We start from the raw sequence: 23,041 nt of genomic DNA, 5'->3' as shown, positions 1-23,041 counted from the left end.
TTTTCGACACTAGTTTAAAGATTTTCCATATGCCAGATGCCACAAACCAAACCTGTTACCCCATGGGGTAAAACTTTAATTTATTTTTATTTTATTTATTTATTGGTATTATTGCAATGAAAATTCAGTTATTCTTAATGATGAGATATTGTCATGTATGTTGCAGGTCCTGAGGACAAATTTCATTTTTATGTGGAAACATGTAAATGAAAATGAAAAGGGACTAAATTTAAACCTAAATATACATTTCTATTTTTAAATGTTTTGCCACTACATACACATTTTTATTGTATTTTATTGTAAAACTGAGACTGAATAAACTCCTCAGGAAGTTGGCATGAAACTCACCATCCTGGAGGAGATGGTCGGTGACTTCTATATTTATATTGATATCTTTATTTCGTTTTCTCTGTTATATCTCTATTTTTGTATTGGATTTATTGTGTGTTTTATGTATACTGCTGTGACATCTCAAGTTCCCTCTGATCTGACCTTATCTGAACAAAACTGCTCAAAAGTGACTCTTTTTTTTTTTTTTTTAGTAAGGGTTGATTACCCTGACCCCAGCAGTACCCTTCCTCCACTGGTTTTTGGTCCCCTCTGGGCCACCACAAATATCATGAAACAGCCCCTGTTTAATAACTTTTTTTAATAACTATCAATGCTTTGATTAAAAAGACTCCCATTTTACATGTTAAATAGTTGGCTGCCGATACCGTATACCAATTACACCGCTGCCTTGTCAAATTCCCGAAGAAAAGGTGAAAAAACAAACCCCAATTCTTACAATGAAACCAAAACTCTCACACAGCAGCCTGAACAGCTTCCAGCAACCACTGCTGCGCTCTCTCGGAGGAAGTCACTTTGAGGAGTCCGGATGTGGACGTGGCACAGCGCTGCAGCAGTTCCGCTGAATGTCCGCTTCTGATACCGAGAAGGGATTAGTGAGCAACACCCCGGTACGACATCGGCGTCTCAGTTTGTCGACCACCGGGCTTCAGAGTTTGCATAAAATCTAGGACAGCCTTACTATTTACATCACTTTGGAGGTAGGTTTAGGTTTTGATACGGTTTATTCTTTGCCCTCCCGGCTTCGCTGGGGATCTTGGATTTCGCTACGTTTGCTAATGCTTGGCTAATGCTAAGGCACTGCTAGCACCGCTCTGACGAAAAGCTAGGAGATTACGAGCTAACTTAGCATTTGGTCACAGCTGATGTGCTGTCATGATTCAGGCTGTGTGGTTGCTAACATTAGCATGCTGGGGTAGCTGGAGTGTGGTTAAATAAGGAACGTGTCCTGCTTTGACCCCTACTTAGAGTCAGAACAGTTACTTGTATAATAAGAGAGGCAAGTTGTTTTTGGCTCTTGGTTGACATGTTGTCCGGCTAATGTTAGCATTGCTAGCGAGCTAATTATAATGCGGCGGCATTACTACTCGCCAGATTTCACACTTTCCTCCTACAAAACAGTCTTTTCCCTACCTGGCACTTGTTTTTTTATTCTCAAACACCCTATTTCTGTGTGAGTTTTAAAAAGTTCTCCGATGTTTGGATAAAATTACTAGCCCAAACCTTTAGCAGTGCACCTTAGAACAGATGTGGGTCACTCGGTAGGCCCGACATAGTAAAAGAACAGTTACGGTTCCAGCGATTGTGTTTCTCGCTGTGGCACCTGCACTGCTGAATTATTCAATGGCCCCGCTGGTTTAGCTCGTGTTTGTCTGTCAGACGATACTGATCACTCATGTCTTATATTTTAGGCCTGTGTCCAGGAACAAAGTGAATAAAAACACCACTCACCCACATCTGTTAGCAGGGTTAAAGTTGACATGTGATGGAGTTATGCTCATAAAGTTGGTTTTCATAATTCAGCATTTGGTTTCTTCTCACTGCTTTATTTAGTTTTTATTTTATGTTATTGACGATTTAGGATTGACTTACTTTCCATCTTCTCATTTGAGATATTTTGAGTGTGGTTTTCATCACTTTAAGTATTAGATTTTATAAGTTGTTTAGAAAAGTCATGGCAAGACAACACTGACTTTCTGTGATGCAGACAGCATGAAAAGTTGCTTACATGCATTTTATTGGCTTATTTAACCAGCTTGACAACGTCTAAAACCCATTTCTTAAATGGTTATTTTAGTTTTCTAACTATACAGTCTTTAGATATAACTAGTCATAACTATTTTTTTAATCCTTTTAGTTGTCTACAATACTTTCTCTTTAATAACTTGTAAAACCTGTACTCAGGTATTATCTGATACTATCTTTAATACCACTTTCACAGCTGCAAAAGAGTTGCATAATAATTTTGCATTTTGTGTCTTTTTAGCAATAGGTGTTCGATATTAATGTTTGTTTACTTTCTTTTGGTTGTAATCTTTTTATTTAATGTTATTTAATTTTTGTAGCACATTGTGTAAAAACTCAAAAGGCTGAGGGTGTGGCCAAGTCAAACATAAAAAGCCAATAAAGGTTTTGTCACTGAACCAGGAAATGTTAATGTCATAAGTCAGTGGGATATAAATAATAATGTCAGACTGTAGACAGTTAGAGTTTAGAGTCCTGCAGGGCAAAGCTCTGCTGTGTCAGTTTGCCTGTTTTTTAGTTCAGGTGCTTGGTGCCAAAAACTTCATTTTGGATCCATTATGTTTTATGTGGGTGTTAAGATCTTGTTATTTTAGTTAGACTTACTGTTTAAACTGCTTTGGAAAAAACGTTTTCTTAAACATGACAGTTGTCAGTAAATGTTCTAGCAGTATGTGCAAGCACTGCTGTGGACAGATTCCCCCTGCTCTTTGAAAGAGTCTGTGTCTTTGTTTCAGAGAAACACAATACCTTCACAACAGCCTTTATCAGTACCGTCCTTATTTCAGGGGCTTTCACACTACAGGTGCCCTGGTTGTATTATTGTTCACACACACGAAGCAGGCGAAACAAGTTTAGTCCTTAACTATGACATCTAAGTAACTAACTGTATTGTTATTTCACAATTTCATCCAGATTTAGGGATGAACTGAGGATGAATGTAAACCAGCACACGCCAATGGCCTCTCCATATGGCCAGCCCCAGCCTAGTTTTGGCCAGCCTGGTTACGCTCCCCTGGATGGGAGCTATCCAGCACCCTACGCACCCTACAATGGCCCTGCGTCAGCCTATCAGCCTGGGGCTCCACCGCAAGGTAAAGTGCAGTTTGTTAAAAAATGTGCGCATGAGTGAGACATCCAGCAGTTCAGGTAGGCTGTACTTTAAGCATTCAGAGGGATATAACCTTGGAGTGTCCTACATGCCTCCTGCCATGTGAGTGATCATGTATGTGTGAGAAAAGCACAGCACCTGTGCATACTAATCTGATTCTCAACTGCCCTCTCCTTCCTTCACTTTGCTTCATGCACTTCTCTTCATCTTCTTGTATTTGCCTCCTTCCCCTCTTTTCTTCTATTTCAGGTTACTCTCCTTTCACAAGCTTTCCCTCTAAGGCTTTGGCAGCCAACCCAGTCTCTGACCTCCCCTCTCCTCTTGACTTAGGTAACCAGCTCATCTCTGTTTCTCACTCATTTCACACTTCATATGCCCTGCAATCATCAAATCCTCTCTGTACCTGCAGGTATTATTCTTCCTGCTGTGTCATTTTTCTCAGCATATAATTGAACATCTTTCTGAGACTAATGCCAGTGACGTTCAAGTACAGCAGCCAACTATACACCAACCTTTGTGTAGGCCAGAAATATAAATTATATCTCTGTTATGTGAGAGACATAAATTTAGTCTTTGAATCCACTGGTCATTACTTCTTTTGCTTTTGATTTGCTGCCTTTTGCACACAGAAGGTTTTAACAGCAGGTGGGGAGGGGGTTTCTGCACTCAAAGCTAGAGCTCTGCATCTCAGATGACCATATTAGAAATATCCCCTCCCTTGTTGACATTGTACGTAAGAGTAGAAAAAAACTAATTGTTGGACTTAGTCGTACATATGTTGACTTGATATTTGGTCATGTTTGTTATGAGCATCCACCTTTGCAACAATAGATATTTGGCATAATAGGTTCCCTTTAAACAAACTATTAGGGTCAGATTTACAGTCTGAATGGTGAAAAAAAAAGTTCCTGTATGAACTTGTCTTACAAATCTGGTTGATACTCCTCAAACACAGCATTTGTTATCTTGGTTTTCTATCTGTGCAAACCCACGAGGGAAAAATATGTTTGGCTTATAATAGTGTTACCTCAGTTAGGGGTGGGCGATATAAACGATATACGATAGAAACGATATAAATTTGGCCAACGATAGAGATTTTGACTATACCGCTCTATCGCGATAGCGCATGTTGATGATGTCATCAAGCTGAATTAGTTTCAAAAATCTCTCAGTCAGAACATGGTATGTCATGTTTAGGTGGAAACTAGCGAGCTAACTTCCTGCTAACTCCGTTAAATTTAATAAATTCTGTTTTCATGGATGCCTGGATGTTAAACTTAATTGTTACACCTGGTAAAGCAGCAACGCTGATGATTTTATTAAAGATGAAAGAATTTAGACCGTTTTTAACTCTTAAGTGTTCGTTTGACTTTCGGACCTGAGGGGACGGAGTTTTGGACCCAGATTACTCCGCAAAGCTCCTCACTACGGCAGCCGTAATGCTCTGACAATCCATCAAAACATTTTTAACAGATTTCTGCACTCCAAAATCAGTTTGAGGTCAGTAAGCACAACCAGAATTCATACATAAGGCACACTCGATTTTTGAGAAAATTAAAGGATTTTAAGTGTGCCTTATAGTGTGGAAAATACATTATACAGAAGAAAAGAATATATCGCGATATATATCGTTACCGCACGTGCTTCAAATTATACCGTGATATGGATTTTAGACCAAATCGCCCAGCCCTAACCTCAGTTATCTCAACATACTAAGGTTCATACCAGAGTTGATTCACGATTATTTGGTAGCGAAGTTGCTTTTTGTCACTATATGTAGTAATTATTTGGCTCTTGCATTTCAGGTCCTGTCAGGGGTCCTCCTACCTCTGGACCCCCGCCTGTCTCAGCACCTCAGCAGTACAATCAGTACAGTCAGAGTCAAGGGAGCATGCAGAATGGACCCCCACCTCCTACACAGGCACCACCCAGGTAATTTGTTTTCGCCTTTGCTGTACAAGTTTATTGAAGCAGTTGACAGAATCCATTATAATACCCCAGATACTAGTACTGAGACTGTCAAAATCTGGTGCTTTCCTTACAGAAGTGACATGTAGACTACAAACCAACCAAAGCACATTTTTAGAAACAGTGATGTGTTAAGGCACTCGACAAACTGCACAGAAACTGAAATTTAAGAAAGCAGGAGGTACCTTGGTTGCCAATACTCTGCATTTCTTTTTGTGTTTATCTGCTGTTTAAAAGGCTGGATTAGGACAGGTGATGTTGAGGAACCAGGTGAGCTTGTCATGCTAGGATATTGTTATCCTGATTGGATTTGCTCCAAGATACGCTAATAATAAGCTAAAAATGTGCATTCCTTGTAAAAACATGGACAATTTTGTAATCAGGTTGTCCTAATCAGTATGTTAGTTCAGTTACAGTAAATTTGAGGATACAGACTGAAAGTTTATATTTTATTTTAAAAACATGGCCACCTTATACTGTTTAATTGATAGAAGAAGCTGTGTCAGTCAGCCCTGACCTTCTCTGTGTGCACGTGTCAGAGCAGAGTCACAGCTCAGGGAGAGGACACTGCACAGCATATCTTCACAACTCACATGGGTATGACATTTATAAATATTCAAAGGTTAGATGGTAGAGGAGGTGAGGTACATAGTGTGCAGAAGTTTTTAACTTTCTGCAGAGTCTATCACCTCCAACCTTTATGTAGCCTTCAGATTAGCTCAAGAACAGTGAATAGAGGGCTTCGTTGAATGGGTTTCCATGTCCAAGCAGTTACATCTTAGCATTACATCACAAAGCATGATACAAAGCGCCGGATGCAGTAGTGTAAAAAATGCTGGGAGACATGTTTTCTGGAGTGACGAATTACACCTGTCTCTCTGGTAATCCAGTGGATGAGTCTGGGTTTGGCAGTTGCCAGGACAACTGTACCTGTGACTGCATTGTACCAAATGTAAAGTTTGGTGAAGGGGGGATTATAGTGTGCAGTTATTTTTTCAGTTTTTTTTCAGTCACTCGGCCCCTTAGTTCCCGTGAAAGAAACTCCTAAAGCTTCGGCATATCAAGCCATTTTGAACAACTTCATGCTCCCAACTCTGTGGGAACAGTTTGGGAATGGCCCCTTCCTGTTGACTGGCCTCCACAGAGTCCTCACTTCAACTTGATAGAACACCTTTGGGATGAATTAGAGTGGAGAATGCAAGCTAACATCAGTGTCTCCTAGTGCAATCAACTACTGAAAGAGCTTTGTGTTTTCAGACCTGCTGTCTCTCAGCCGTACAACCAGGGTGCTATGAACCTATCGGGGCCGCACCCTTCTTATCCCCAACACTATGGACCCCCATCCACAATGCAGCAGGTTACCAACCAGATGACGGGGATGCAGATCACCTCTGGACCACCAACCGCTGCTGGGCCAGGATATGGTAATTTGAATAGATTTGTTTTTCAGTTTAATGCATGCAGTCTTTTATTCTCTTTATGATATTTAAAGATTGTATTGTCTTTCGCTCTCTATTCAGCTCCACCTCACAGCTCCCAGCCTCCTGTCAGCACTGGGTACTCGGCCGCACCCCAGGCCTCCTACACCCAAGCCCCACCCCCTGTGTCCTCTGCTCCCACCCAGCCGCCACCTCCCAGCGGCCCCGCAGCTCCTCAGCAATATTATAGCGGCCCACCGCCTTCTTCTCAACAGCCATTCAATTCCTCTCTTCCCCCTACCTCTCAGCAGCAGCAGCAGTTCACCTCTTCTGTACCTCCACATCCTCCTCCTCAGCAAACCTTACCTCCATCCTCCTACTCGGGTCCGGTGCCTACACAAAGTCAACCTCCTGTTCCCCCAGTGTCCCAGGCACAGCAGTCCTTCCCTACACCCCAGCCCCCTTTCTCTTCAGCACCTCCACCTGTCAGTCAATCTTCCTTTGCCACTGGCCCTCCGCCTTCTGCCCCAGGCTCGTTTCCACCTCAAGGCCCCCCTCCTAGCTCTCAGCCTGGTTCTTTTCCTCCTCCTGGCCCCCCTCTAACCTCAGCCCCCTCTTGCCAGTACCCAGGTCCCATGCCACCCCAGCAGCAACCCCCTCCATCTCAGCCATCCCCCTATCACTCAGGGCACCATCCTCCTAGACCTCAAATGCCTCCCACTTCCATGGCTCAGAGCAATCACCTGCCTCCAGGACCCCAGGGCCCGGCAGGTCCTCCTGGGCCACTACAGCAGCCTCCATCTCAACCTGGGATGCAGACAGGATACCCTCCTCAGCAGAATGGTTAGGAGACGGCTGTTAAAGTAAAATCAAAAAGGCTTATCATTCGTTTTCTTTGTATCTCAGCTGTTTTGCTGTTTTCTGCAGGTGCTTTTGGGCAGGTGAGAGGCCCTCAGCCTGGGTATTCAGGCCCTTACCCTGGGCAACCAAACTATGGAGCACCAGCTCCTGCTCCACCTGCACAGAAAAGACTTGACCCAGATGCCATTCCTAGCCCGGTGAGCTGACACAAATACATATACTGTTTAATTCTCAATTGTTTTGGTTTGCCACACAAAACCAATTCTTAAATCTCCAACTTTTAGAATCTGTATTTGGTTGTAATGATGTACTGAGCTGCATTATATTGCGAGGCTTTCTCAATGTTCAACCCTCAGGGGAAATAAATAAATGTAACAACTAGGCCATCTCAAATTCATGGCCCAGGCTACATCCGGGCCTTTGCAAGTTTCGACCCACATATGGGTTTAGATTCTTTTTTTCTAAAATTTCACTCTTGGTTCTGATCCACACTTCATATGCAACAGTCCTATGAAATTAAGTTTCAGATTTTTAGTCTTTGTTCCTTATTAGATCTTATCTTTTATCTTTCATCTGGTTGAATTAAAAAGTTGTGTGGAAAAATCTCTTCACATGATGGATCGTAAACAAAAATAATGAATATTTATGATGCAATTTAGTTCAAATCTTTGCCCATCTGTCTTTAAACATTTTACCAAAGTAGCGTTAGCAAGGAAGGTGGAACAAGTTTCTCAGTGTTAGAATTGTTGCATATTAACACATTAATAAGCGTAGTTAAGTATAACATCACTTTTAACTATGATGTTCATATAATCTATAAAAGATTTCCCTTAAAAGTGGAATTTATGCGAAATCTGATGGTATTGCACTTGATTTTATAGGCCTAAGTGGACACTGAGTGTGAATGATTTTTGCATGCTGCACCTAGAGCTGTGTGATAATTCTGTTATTATGTGTTCTCCTTACAACTGTTATTTAGATTAATTTAATTTATTATAAAAGATTCAGAGTTTAGTTCAGTAATAAGAATTAAAATATCTCAGCAGTTTATTCCTAGAGTAAGTTTTTGTGTAAATGCATGTGTGTTTACTCAACATGGTCATAAATTTGGATTTCATTGTAAATGTATTATTTTCATACTGCAAAGCTCTAGAATGGAAGAAATCTAACCTTTTTTAACTATGTAACCTCAGATTCTAAGCATGTTTGCTACCACTAGTTAGTTTAAACTTATTTCCACTTGAGCTTACAATATTACTAATAACTAATCAATAATACTGATGTGTTTCTGTCTACATAAAAGCAATGCTACCTGCTGCTGAGCTCAGTCTTGCTGATCTTTCTCCTCTCACACTCCTTTTTATCTTTTACTCTTTGTATTTACTTGTTTTGCACAATTTGCTGGACAAACATTTGAATGTAAAGCAAGCGTCTGACATGCCGGCTGTGCAGAAACCGAGACATAGAATAGATCCAGACGCTATCCCAAGCCCAGTAAGTTTCCTGTGTGCCTTTTCCTCTGCTTCATCCTCTTCTTTGTGCCTGACTGCAGTAACCCACTGCCTCCTCCTCCTGTCTTTTTCCTCTACTCCCTTAAAGTTAGTGATCATGACAGTTTTTTTTAAAAATTTATGTTATGATCCAGTTGTTGTGTCACAGATACATTTTGATATGCCGATATCTGATATGTTTTTAGCAGAAATGCCCAGATGAAATTGTCACAGCCCAAACAAGACACAACAAAGACGTAATATTTCAAGGGAAAGTTTAACATTGTAGAAAATGTTTCTTTGTGTTTTCTTGTTAAGAACTGGATGAGAAGATTGTTACGAGGGCTGTTCGATATAACGATATGTATCGGATGACGATTTAAAACATCTATCATTTTACGCTATCGTTTGTTTCGTGGTGTCGCAAAATAAACTGTTTACGGCAATATTTTTTCATCGTTTTGATGGCCACTGTAGCGGCTATATTAATTTCTTAAAGTTCTCTCTTTCTCTTATATTTTATATAACCACACTACGGACGGACAAGCGCCTGTTTTTATGTGTTGTCATTAGCAACAACGACGGTAAAACCATCGCGTGTCCACTTGTTTATTTTCCACATAAACCTTTCACAATAGCTCAAGATCCTGTTGAGACTTTTCAAAATAAACTGAATTACGTGAAAGAGTATGCAGAGTCTTTACGGATGAGAAGCAAAAAAGAGTCGTCAGGTGCTAAAAAAATAAACCTTCGACTCAAATGTTAGAACAGGCTTTTCCCCGCAGCACGCTGTGTAATAAATACTCACAAAGAAAACAGCGGCCTTTACAACTTGTGTCTAAAAATGTATAGTTTCATGCATCGGTTACAACACTCGACTCCAGGTACATGACGCCCAGCTGGAAACACTTCACGCAAGTCGAGCTGCCCGAGATTCACAGAATTTTCAGAAAATGTAAAATTTTTGTGATTTATATCGTTATGGGGACGATAGATGTCTTATATCGGGATATGAGATTTTGGTCATATCGCACAGCCCAAATTGTTACCATTCTCAATCTGGACAGTAGGTGTGAAACCAGTACATTTATCCTGCTAATCCTTTAACATAGCACAAATACATGAAATAATGATGAGTGTGAGTGTATTAGTTCCATACCATGACCTTTAGAGCTCCTTAAGTAACATGTTATTCTTTGTATAATTCATTCAGAAACTGAATGGTGAATATGAGGCACATCTGTGCCATGACCCTTTAATCTTTAATGGTTTCCTGTCTGACTGATTTTTGTGGGATCTTTTCATCCAGTTTGCAACAATAAAGAAAAAAAAAAAGCATTTTCTAAAGTCTCAAGCTGTCTCAAGTTTTCAAGAGACTGTCAGGAAAAATGACTAAGATGTAGTGCAACTTTTTGTGAAACTCAGATTACACATTAACAGCCTGTACACAAGGTCGTATAACCATTGCCCACCTCACTGTTTGTGTTTTTGGTCAGGATTTTGAGGCAGCTGGTTCTTAAGAGAACTTCTGTCTTTCAAAGTAAACTTTATACACCCACACAACGCCTATAATCCTTTTCCAAGCCCTGCATGCTAGCCTGGATTGGATTTACCATCAAGTCTCTTGCATTTAAGGCATGCCTTGATAAATCCTTCCCGGTTCCTGGGATTTAATTTTTTGTTTTAAATTCTGACAGAATGGCTTCAGCATGAATTGACTTTGTTTTTGTCCACTGATCAACACAGGGTATAGTTGTGTGTTAGTGGCTGCAAATCTCTGTGTGGGGGAGTTGTATACAAGTCTTTTCCTGCATGAGTGGTTTTCATGTGCCTCTTTTAATTTTTGTGAGACTCGGGGATAGTGTGTCCTATAAATGTCTTATATTGATGCTGTGATCATGTATGAACGTGGGCCACCTTTTGTCTCCCCCTCTTTATTAGATCCAGGTAATAGAGGATGACAAGGCTAAAACTACCGAGCCATTCACCACAGGGGTCAGGGGTCAAGCCCCACCACTGGTCACCACCAACTTCCAGGTTCAAGACCAAGGTTGTTCTCCTTTTTTTTTTTTGTCCTCTCTGGTTTTCTCAGCCACAATTATCCTGGAGTTCACTTCATTTGTCCAAATGGTTAACAAGATAACACTAAACTCATTCTTGAAAATAATTTTTACATTTAGCATTGATAATAATGGAGCAACTGTGCTTGTGTTTAGGGAATGCCAGTCCCAGGTTTATTCGTTGTACAGCCTACAACATGCCTTGCACAGCTGATATGGCAAAGCAGTCTCAGGTGCCATTGGCTGCTGTCATCAAGCCCCTCGCCACGCTGCCACCTGATGAGGTGAGTGATTCCTTTGCTCTGGCGCTCTCTCATATCTCTTTTGTGTTGTGAATTCTGTAAGTTACGATTAGACAGGGTTTTTTTTTTTCTCATTTGGAAATGCAGTATTGTATTAGGAAGAAAATCTTCTGCCTAGAGATTGAACTTTTTAAAAAAAAAAAAAAAAAGGCAAACAAGCTCTGAATGCAAAAATATATCTTTGAAAATGCTGAATGTCTTTGAAAATTAATATTCTATTGTTTATTTTTCCCATTAACAAGCTTCTTTTGCATTTCATCGTCTTCATCTCATCGGTATCTGCGGCTGCATCTTCTGCTGCAACAGTGGAACAGTTATTACTCGGAGCCAGATTTGATAAAAGATTATTTTTCAGGAAAAAGCCTAATATGTAGATAGTATCAGAGGATGCACGTAATGTCAGTGGGATAATCTCTTCAAATCAAAGGTGGGAGTGGCTGCATGACCCTGTTTCATGCTGTCATCACGCCTAATATATATCCATTTGGATTGGACTTTCATGTTGTGTCATTTGGGTATGAAAAACAGCTGTAGGGAAAAGCAGGCATGACTTATTTATTTTTAACTGATAACAGTTTGGTACATATTGCGTCTCGGTTGAGTAATTGTGTCCACATTAGGGTGTTTGAATCCTTTTTCTCGTCCTGGTGAAGTTTAGTTTCATCTTACTCTTTTCGCGAATATCTCCTCAGGCCCCTCCACTCGTGGTGGACCACGGCGAGAGCGGTCCGATCCGCTGCAACCGTTGCAAGGCCTACATGTGTCCATACATGCAGTTCATAGAGGGAGGTCGCCGCTTCCAGTGTGGTTTCTGCAGCTGTGTCACAGAGGGTGAGCACATGTGTCCATAGTGATATGTGAAAAGATGCAGCGTTTGAGAGACTATAAATGGTACCCTGATGTGCGTTGATATCATTTCTGCTTTTCCCCCCACAGTGCCTCCACATTACTTCCAGCATCTGGACCACACTGGTAAGAGGGTGGACTGCTACGACCGGCCAGAGCTTTCACTGGGCAGTTATGAATTCCTTGCAACTGTTGACTACTGTAAGGTAAGACCCACGATTGAAAGCTCCATGAGGGGAAAAAAGTCTTACTGTGGGGTTTTCATGCTTTAAAGTACCTCATAAGTCTGCAGCTGACTATTTACCATGTATCAATCATCATTTTTTAAAATTAATTTTATGGTTTAATAATAAGTGATTAATTCTCACTAAAACGTCTCTATCTCAGTATGATTAAATTATTAATGGGCCTTGGTGGATACGATATTAATGGGATGGGATCTTTAAAAAATATATATCACCAATGACAGTGGCTGATACTTACTCATACCATCATAGCGCTTATCTTATTTTGTATTTATTTTTAAATTTTCAATTATTTACCTTTTTAATATGGTGATATTAACAAAGAAACTGGATCTATTATGAGTCTTGTCTTAGTAAATATCATAATTCCTCTTATTTAACAAGATTAGAAACATATTGACTTAATAGAAGCTTTTAACACTTGCTTTGCTATTTAGTTTTTGTAGTTATTATTTAGTAATTATTTGGATAAATACATTAGAAACTTTTCTTCATTTGGTTAGATGTTGTTGATAAAGTATGAGGTTCTCTTTTTGTTATCTTGGCTGAACTTAAAAATGTGCAGTGGCTAAAGAAAAAGCCTGCACTAGATTTAGTATTTTTGAGCAAAAAATGTGAGTGAAGCACAACGATCACCATCAGACGGCAGCTCTAGTTTTCTTTAACCCAAGTAAGGGATTCCAGATGTGACATGCTTGATCAGGCTAGGACTGAGGACATGTAAAGTGGAAAGAATCTGAAAAAAAATATATGTTGTATAAGTCTTGGTACTAAAGTCCGAGACCACATCCAATTAAACAACGAGCAATTCCTGAATGTACCTGTGTATCTATTTATGGCTTGTCTGTTTACAGAATAACAAGCTCCCTCCGCCTCCAGCCTTCATCTTCCTTATTGATGTGTCCTACAATGCTGTGAAGAGCGGCATGGTCAACATTGTCTGCCAGGAACTCAAGACCCTACTAGACTGCCTCCCCAGGTACTCAAGCACACACCTGAATGAAGAAAAGTACTGTCAGATTTGTAGCTCATCTCAGGGAATGTGGTTTTGATTTATTTATGTATTTATTTTTTTGATTCAGGGAGAATCCCGAAGTGGAATCTGCAGTGCGAGTGGGTTTTGTCACCTACAACAAGGTTTTGCACTTCTACAACGTCAAGTCGAGCTTGGCCCAGCCCCAGATGATGGTGGTGTCAGACGTGTCAGACATGTTTGTACCCCTGCTTGACGGGTTCCTGGTGAATGTAAATGAAAGCAGACAAGTTATCGAGAGGTGAGCAGCTATAAAGTGGACATTGACACTTGGACAAATACATGAATAGACAGACGGTCAGACACATTGATCTGGGTTAATTACTTGCTGCTTGTTTTTCCAGTTTGCTGGACCAGATCCCAGAGATGTTTGCAGATACCAGGGAGACGGAGACGGTGTTTGGACCCGTCATCCAAGCGGGACTGGAGGCACTAAAGGTAAACGCCTGTCGTGTTTTGTGTCCAGGTTCAGAAATCTTAGAGACTTCTTGAAGATGAACATAAAAGTTAACTTTCAAACTTTGAAAACCTTTAAAATGTCCATTTTTTCTCACTTGGTACCAAACTGCTTATGTTATTAATGTAAATAATAAATAACCTTTTAATGAAATTTGCTTTTGCTGCCAAATAGTAACCCTCTGGGGTCCCGGGTATAATTGGCTGCTTTTTACTGCTTTTGATTTGACGTCTATCTTTCACCTTTAAAAGCAGTTTACCTTGCCTTGTTTGGTATCATTCTTTTCAGCACAACCTCACATGTCTGAATTTCCAGTTATATTTTCATTTTCACTTACTGTATTAACACAATTGATCAAAAAGTAGAAAAAAGTTATATTTTTCTGTAAAAACCACAAACATATTTAGCTAATTTCCCTTCTGTGGGACTAATAAAGGTTATCTTATCGAATCATTTTAATAACTTTAAATGCAAATATAAATTGTACATTTTAAAAATCTATGCACGACTTTGGCAAACAACAAAATTATTTGCAACTATTTACATAAAAATGCAGCCAAGGCCTCAGGCGTGTTTTATATAACCTCTTATAGGAGAACACCACAGGCCTTAAAGCAGGAGGTGTTTCTTTCGCTCGCTGTGTCATTGGTAAAACTTATAAAAATGCCACATGTGGCCATATAGTTTTTTGAAAAGTCGATATGGTACATTTTTCCACCAATAGCAAGAGGGTGTTTTTTGTCTGTCCTCTTTTTTTAGAGTGCTTGCTAGCACTGAAATGCAGTTTTTAAAAAAAATAAAAAAATTTCCCACCAGTGAACACGACGACAGTATTCAGGAAAAAACATTGTGTATATTTTTTATCATAACTCTGGTTCTATGTGGTCTATCGACACAATTTAAAAACTGCTATGTATTTTGAAGTCGGTACTTTCAACACAAGTTGAAATGGAGACTGTATCTTGTTGCCGTGTCTTCTTAAATTGGTCATGTGATTTGGACGCCCCGTCGCGTACGTTGATCCCAGAGGGTTAAAGCTACAACGATGGGCAGCTCTGAAACAAAACATTTGTTTATATTTAATTTTTGACTAAATCGATCTTAAAAGAGGGGCCTGTTACACTTATTTTCAGTTCCATATTTTTATTTTTGGACTCTTCTAGAGTAGCTTTGTGTTCACTGTTCAAAATAAACCCTGTTTATCTTATACTGCAGCTTTGTGGAGCTTTTTCCTAATGACAGCTTCTGACACAGAAAAGCAGTAGGTGGTGCTCCAGTGCCATTTATTTGAGTCACAGTCTGATGACCTGTGTCTTCTCTCCCCACAGGCTGCTGACTGTGCTGGGAAGCTGTTTGTGTTTCACACCTCTTTGCCCATCGCGGAAGCCCCAGGAAAACTAAAAAACAGAGAAGACAAAAAACTGATTGGAACAGACAAGGAGAAGGTAGCATGAGACATGACTTCATATTGTAGCAGGTCAACTTCTTGTGTTATTTCGCTCACTCTCTTTCCTTTCTTGTCGTCCACAGTCGCTATTTCAGCCTCAGGTGGGTTTCTACAGCTCTCTGGCTAAGGAGTGTGTAGCCCAGGGCTGTTGTGTGGATCTTTTCCTCTTCCCCAACCAGTATGTGGATGTTGCCACATTAGCTGTGGTTCCCGTCTCCACTGGAGGTTCAGTCTATAAATACACCTACTTCCAGGTGAGCAAAAGTCATTCTGCTCCTTCTTCAGTGTCACTCCAATAGATAGCATGAGAGTTTTGTTTCAATGTTCTACATCCAGCCACTTTGAAGAAAACATTGTGAGTCAGCACCAGCTGGATTGTATAACTATGTGCTTTCTTTATTGCAGGCCCAGTCGGATCAGGAGCGATTCTTAAACGACCTCAGACGAGACGTTCAGAAACTAGTTGGGTTTGATGCTGTTATGAGGGTGCGAACCAGCACAGGTGAGACTTCAGCACTTCAAAACCAACAAAAAAGGGCTATAGATGTAGCATGTAACAGCTGACTTTAATTTCCCTCCCCTCAGGCATCCGAGCAACGGACTTCTTCGGCTCCTTTTATATGAGTAACACCACAGATGTGGAGCTGGCAGGTCTCGACTGTGACAAGGCCATCACTGTTGAGTTCAAACACGATGACAAGCTCAGCGAGGAGACGGGGGCACTCATGCAGGTGTGCATGCTTGTAACTAAATCCTCAAAGGAGAGTGTAAACAAACCAGGCTTTTCAAAGGGTTTAAAGTTCTTACAAATGGCAGCAACGATGATTTAGTAAAGCATCTGGCATCACACTGTGTTTATGTCAGATGGATAGAGTTCTCCTCTGCAGATATTTTATTTAAAAAGGGGCGAGTACAGTTCGCTTGCTCTCCTGTGAGTTATCTCAGTGAACTCCAGGATAAATGTCATGCACTGCAGCTGTCGGCAGCAGTCTTTGTTCTGTTCTGCAGCCTTGGTGAGCTCTCATTGAACCAGTTCTCCACCTGCTACAGGTGGTACTGGTTAACGTCGCCCTCAAACTCAAAGTGGATCTGCAGAATAGAACAAGGGCTTGTCCTCTAGATCAAGGATAGGAAAGACTGAGGCTAGCTGTTTAGAAATGAATGTTCAGATAAAGGTAATATAGAAAGTTGCCAAATATACTCGTTTGATGTGGAGGACTGGTGATTGTGGTTACGTTTAAGTGGTTTCAAGAAGAGGCAACGTAAGTCGCACAGCATTGCTGAAGTATGAAAAGTTTTGTGTCTCTGTTCATTCTAATAAAACCTGTTTCCTCGCAGTGTGCCGTGCTGTACACCAGCTGCAGCGGCCAGAGACGTCTCCGCGTCCACAACATGGCCGTGAACTGCTGCTCTCAGCTGGCTGACCTGTACCGCAACTGTGAGACAGACACAATCATCAACTACTTCTCCAAATACGGTGAGTTTTTGTGCTGTGGAGGAGTGTGAACTCCTTAAATGCTCTCTCTCTCTCCCTCCAGTGTTCTCTAACGAGGTGTGAGTGGAGAATTGAATGAATAACATTTTCTAAAAATAATACCAAACAGTGCTGAGCTGCTCCTGCGGAGCTGCAAATTGCCTAACAGTAGTAAGCTGTAGCTCCTCTTGAGAGCTTGCTGTTATCAACAACTTTCTAAGGTCACTGACTGAAGGGAAGCAAAGACGGTAAATGTTAGATATCTGAGAGAAAAGTGGTTGCAGTTAATTTCATTTAGATGTCAGTGTAATGCACCATAGCAGGTGATACATGAGTGCGTGTGTTTTTGGTTTCTTCCAGCTTTCCGTGGCGTTCTCAGCAACCCCACTAAGGCAGTGAGAGAAACTCTTGTGAACCAGTGTGCTCAGATTCTGGCGTGCTACAGGAAGAACTGTGCAAGTCCCTCATCTGCTGGTCAGGTACTGTGAAAGCATCCACATCCACACACGGTTCACAGAGAGACTCAGAACTGAATGTTTAAAAGCTGCACTGCACTCAAACGAAACACAAGATGATGATTGTAATCACTGTTTTCATGACGCTTTTATGGATAAAACAACAGATGAATAATGGAAGCTAAAATACAAATGAATCAAATGAATCCCTTTCCTCGCTATAATCTATATCCGTTTCATATCAAACCCACAAAAACCTGCCTTTCTCATAAACTGATTCAGCATATTTACTCGTCATTAGGCGTTTGAATTGATGACAGTGGGTTTTTGTTTTGTTTTCTTCGTTCCCCAGTTGATTCTCCCAGAGTGTATGAAGTTGCTCCCAGTATATCTGAACTGCGTGCTGAAGAGTGATGTGCTGCTACCTGGAGCCGACGTTTCATTGGATGACCGAGCTTACCTTAGACAGCTGATCAGCTGCATGGATGTTGCAGAGAGTCACGTCTTCTTCTACCCCCGCCTGCTGCCAGTGGTGAGACCGCAGACAAAGGCCCCCAAAAATCTAATCTGTTCACGTTCTCGGCTGGATGCTTTGGCCACAAAAGTCTAAAACTGGGGGTAACACTAGAAATAAGTTCATATATGATATGGCCACTCTGATGCTGCTCACTTGGTCAGTGCAACAGCCTGTTTTATGAAGCCAAATGCAAACAAATGAATACAGTGATGCTCTCAAAGAGCACACAGTGAAATTGCTTTGTGTTTTTTGACTATATTGGCTTTGATATCTGTCTGGTATCATTCGTTTAAATATTAAAATTTTAGTGAGGTTTATGGCTAAATAGTGTATGAATACAGGATTCAGATCATCAGAAAAACCCAAATTCTGTAACATGTGACCACTCTGAGGTAGCTGTGGCTCAGGACGTAAAGTTTTGAGGTGTTCTTGGCAAGATGCTGAACACTGCATCCTTGGTGGTGTGTGATATGTTAAAAAGCCCCAGAAATACAATTCAAATGAAATTATTTCTGTTTGTTGTTAAAATGTAAGCTAGCTTGAACTAAATCTACCACCTGATCAGCAGGCTGAAATGCCAGCAGACAGTAGCATCTAATTTTTTTTGTTCATCTTCCAGATGAAATTGGAAAGCGGTTCGTTGCCAGTGGCAGTGAGGGACTCTGAGGAGAGGTTGTCAAAAGGAGGAGTTTACCTGCTGGAGACCGGGCTCCACCTTTTCCTGTGGGTGGGAGCCAGCGTTCAGCAGGAGCTGCTGCTTAACATCTTTGGCACGCCGAGCTTCAGCCAGATCGACTCAAACGTGGTATTGAAGAGAGTTCTAACAAAATCAGTCATCCTGAATGTTTAATGTGAATTTTACCACAACATAAACAGTTTTATAATAGTGATATTACAGTTGTTTCCTGTATTGTAATGGTTTAAAGTATAATATATTTTCTGAATGTTTCTGCTTTTTGTTTCAGACAAGTCTGCCTGTCCTTGACAACCCCATCTCTCAGGCTCTCAGAGAGCTTATTTATTCTTTCAGAGCACAGCGATCACGATACATGAAGGCAAGTTTTCTCTTCCTTCTTTTACCCCATAATGTTTCTGAAAAGGAGCCTGTTATGGTTTGGGCAGCTTTGCATGATTCATAGTTCAAAATAATCCTTATCTCGCTTATACTGGCTCTTAGTGCTACCCCACAGGCCATTTTTAACTCCTCTCCTTTTAAGCCTGCTTTTCCCTGATTGGCTGCTGCTCCTAAACAGAAGGTTTGAAAAGCAGCTGAGTGGAGTTTTCTGTGATGCGTGACTGAGAAGACTGTTTAAGGATACCATCTTTGTGGCATCATTCAGGTCCAAAAACATAAAACAAACTGTCTAAACTGAGAATTTAAGGCAGCTTGAAACCTGAGCTTTTGGTCAACAGGAGTTATTTTTACATCTGCTGACCTCATTATTGGAAACTCTGGCCATGTTAATATGAGAATCCACCACTGCAACAATGTCTACATGACAGACAATAAGAAAATGTGCAACAGGTGCACTTTAAACAATTTGCATGCTACCTCTGTTGAGAAATAGATTTTTCATCTTCTTCTTCAAGTTGCCCCCATCTCACCCTATCCCTATTATCCTCCTCTGTCACACCACCGCTCTGCAGCTCCTCTACTGCATCCATTAATGTCCTCTGTGGTCTTCCACTTTTCTTCTTGCCCAACAGCACCAGTATATTCACCATCTTTCCTCTGTACATGTTAAATCCATCACAGCCTTGCCTCAAACTTTGTCTCCAAAATGCTCAACCTGAACTGTCTCGACACCATCTCGTAAACCTTTCTTGTCGCTCTTTGTGCTATCCTTTTGTCACAAATCACTCCCAACCCTCGTCTCCACTCACTCCACCCTGCACGCACTCTCTTCTTCAGTTCTTTTGTGCACTGTCTGCTGCTTTGGGCGGGTCAGTCCAGTTATTTAGGTGGATAAATGTCTTTTTCTAACTTCTGTAACGCAGACTTCCCGATACGTGTATCTAACCTAGTGTTTGGTCCTAATTGGAAAGTTAGGAGATAAACAAAGAATTAAAAGGCAGCTATTTTTAATAATTGATGAAACATTTAAGTGAATATTAAAACGGAAAATCTCAAACTCAATTTTTTTTAATTTCATGATGTAAGTTTTAGGAGATGCTTTGATTTTTTTTTTTTTAATACACTTTTATGTTTGTCTTGTTGCAATAATTGTGAGCTGGATGCTCAATACGTTATTTAATTGTATTTTTTATGGGCACATTTTGTATCAAGTCTGCCTCCTCTTTCTCACACACCTTTCTCTGTCATTTTGCAGCTGATGGTGGTGAAGCAGGAAGACAGGGCCGAGCTGATATTCAGACACTTCCTGGTCGAAGACAAGAGCGCCAGCGGGGGAGCGTCATACGTAGACTTCCTGTGTCACATGCACAAGGAGATCCGCCAGCTTCTCAGCTAGGCCCCCCCCACCGCAAATTCCCACCTTCACCTGTATGAGCCCCCACCACTACCACCACCACCACACAGATCCATCCCAGTCACCTTTCCATGTGAAAGAAAGCGCTTGATCTTTTTTCCTTTCCTTTTTTTTTTTTTTAAACCTAATAAACTAAAGCTCCCCTTACTGTCTGTCAGCTGAGCACCAGAGACCAGCTGGTAGATCACATGTGTGCGTGACAGTGCGAGTGTGTATCTGTGTGTGAGTGAGAGAGAGAGACATAGGGGGGATCTGATGTTAATAAAGCTTTACTCTGCCTCAAATCTGCTGCTCCACAGCAGCAGGAGCGAAATAACTTATGAGGGAGAGTAATGTACATACAAAAATGAACAATTACGTATGCAACAGACTGACGGAGAAGGCGGATGCCGGCTGTAGTTGGTGTAATGTCTGTATTAAAAGCACTGAAAGGCTGTTTGGGTGCATGAATGACTCTTGGATAGAAAACACTTTTTATATGACTAAATCCCATTACAGTAAAGGACATAGGGAATTGAATAAATGCTGTTCTTTCTGTCTCTCATCCACTATAATCATGGCCTTAGTACCCCCTTCCTCCCCTTCTGTTCCCATGCTGCTCCAATCATCCGTAATGTGTGAGTGTGTGTTTCCAGATGTGAGAGGATTAGTGACCCATTGCCCAGTTTTGTTTTTTAAATCTCCTGCTGTGTCTTCAGGTGCGAGCATCTGACTTTAAGCCCTAGATTAACAACTCAAACTGGAGTCTGATGTGATCTTACCAACAGTAAGCACTGAAAATAAAGGTGCATGTAATTTCTGTGACTGCTGAATCGCTACAGTAATCGGCAATTCAGATTGGTTTCAATCAGCGTCAGTTGAGTTTCGCTCACCGGGGCGAGCATCTGTCTCTCGAGACTGTCATGAGAGGAAGCTCTCATTATTTCCAGGTCTATGCAGCACTGAGAAAAGCCAGAGACAAACTGAAGGGGAAATGAATGAGGCGTGTGAATCTATTATTTTAAGCGTCACAGTGAGGGGAAACGTGCTCCCGATCGCTTTGTTTGTTGGGCGATTGTTGAAGGCGAGTAGTGCTGCAGACTTTATATTAACAGAAGGCGTTGATGTCCGGGTCTGTCTGAAAGCAGGCAGGGATGAGCACAGAGCGGCAGCAGACGTGTGAACACCAGTGAATGTTTGCAAAGTTTTGGGTTGCCTCCACACTGAGAAGTTGACAAGCTGTTCAGTGTGTAAATAAAATATATAATCTGTACAGAATTAATAGAAAAATAACGATTTTAAAGGCCTGCCTGAACGGCTGTGGTTTGTTGATGGTTGATTTGTGTCACAAATAGCCTAAATATAAAATCATGGCTTTTACTGAGGAGAGGAAGACGTGGCTTTTCTCTTTTTTTTTTTTTTTTCCTTTTTCTTTTCTCGATATGTCTGCGTGAATGTGAGGTGTGCGATTGTGTGAATGTGGGGTCGGTCCTGGTGAATTTCTCCTGAGGAACAGAGGGATCAGCCAACACACACACACCACCCGTGAGGTTAAACTCGGTCTTCATTTATCACTTTGTTCCTTTTATAACGACGTGACTTTGTGCTCTGTGTGTGTGTGCAGCCCTCTGTTCCGTCTTTATGTTCACTGACTTCGATTGACCCGCCGTCTTGACTGTAATCATAATTTCTGTTCCTTTTATTCTTTTTTTTCATTGCCTCTTGGGACTGCTAATAAAATGATTGTTTAAAGTGAAACGTTGTTTTTTTATTCTTGTGTTATCGCTGAAGAGAGTCTTACTTATCCATCACTTTGTGGGGGGAAAAAAGCAAAATTACAAAACATTGTCACTTCCTCTTTTTAACAATATGATACATTTATGACGGGTCTGCATTTTTCCGCATGCTTTCACTTCTCAGTTTCTGGATCCACAAAAATTCTCATAGTCTAGGGAAGTGTAAGTTTAGCATTGAAAAATTACGCTTTCCTGTATATTGCCTAACTCAGCATTTTATCAGGACCGCTGTACTAACTGAAAACCTCATGAAACGGTTATTTTTAATGATATCTGCTTTATCTGATGGCACTAATATCTGAGCAGATATTTATCATGATCCCAAACGATTAAGTCTGCAGGTAGCTAGTGTATCTGAGGCTGCCTGCGATATCATGTGCTTGAAGTTTTCTTGCTACTTTATCCGTCTGTCACATTGTTGTGAAGGAATCTGAGCCCTCTTTACTGCATTACTTGAGTTCATTGAAGTTTGCAGCCACTGTACTTCAATCAGGTTCGGGTCTACGTTTTGATTCGGCCATTGCAGCCAATCTGTTGTAGAGTTACATCCTCTTATTGCATGACCCCAGCTTTAGCTGTTGGACAGGTGGCCCCACAAGCCTTCATCCAGAGTCGTCAGGTGAAAACCAACCAGGTCACCTACTGTAACTGATGCTCACCAATCAGTGTGTTAGACTATTTAACAATTAGTTTGAGGGAGTTTGTGTTTTTTTTGTTTTTTTTTTAATATAGGTAAATATCTAAACCATAGCACTAGGGAAATGGATAAAACAGACCTAATAAATTCACACTAAAATGTAATCATCGTGGTTTTATCAATGTGGAAACAAGCACATGACAGATGTTGATGCCCTTTTTTGCACCCAGCTTCACAGTTTGAGACCAGTTTGGAGTCAAGAACCGTTATATATATATATATATCTATATATATCTATATATATAGATATATATATATATCTATATATATCTATATATATAGATATATATATATATATAGATATA

At 40.8% G+C, this 23,041-nt stretch overlaps 1 protein-coding gene across 2 annotated transcripts; it reads left to right on the top strand.

Moving 5' to 3' along the window:
- Positions 1-861: 861 nt before the first annotated feature.
- On the top strand, positions 862-22,001 carry sec24c (SEC24 homolog C, COPII coat complex component). 2 transcript variants are annotated; one of them, XM_082542963.1, is made up of 24 exons: positions 862-1,049; positions 3,007-3,185; positions 3,452-3,532; positions 5,008-5,134; positions 6,428-6,594; positions 6,691-7,431; positions 7,516-7,646; positions 10,881-10,989; positions 11,156-11,283; positions 11,994-12,132; positions 12,238-12,353; positions 13,247-13,371; positions 13,475-13,666; positions 13,770-13,863; positions 15,211-15,327; positions 15,413-15,583; positions 15,735-15,831; positions 15,915-16,060; positions 16,668-16,806; positions 17,164-17,282; positions 17,611-17,790; positions 18,395-18,580; positions 18,741-18,830; positions 20,106-22,001. In XM_082542963.1, exons 2-24 carry the CDS (start codon positions 3,026-3,028, stop codon positions 20,244-20,246), a joined length of 3,696 nt encoding a protein of 1,231 aa, XP_082399089.1. In that variant the 5' UTR covers positions 862-1,049; positions 3,007-3,025; the 3' UTR covers positions 20,247-22,001. The 2 variants fall into 2 exon arrangements, with proteins under 2 accessions (XP_082399089.1, XP_082399090.1); XM_082542964.1 differs by lacking the exon at positions 3,452-3,532 and having other exon boundaries at positions 863-1,049.
- The last annotated feature ends 1,040 nt before the right edge of the window (positions 22,002-23,041 follow it).

This window comes from Aulonocara stuartgranti, assembly GCF_965226115.1.
Source record: "Aulonocara stuartgranti genome assembly, chromosome: 8".
NCBI classification, from domain to species: Eukaryota; Metazoa; Chordata; class Actinopteri; order Cichliformes; family Cichlidae; genus Aulonocara; species Aulonocara stuartgranti.
Note: the sequence above shows the minus strand (reverse complement) of the source record. Positions and strands in the feature narration are given on the sequence as shown.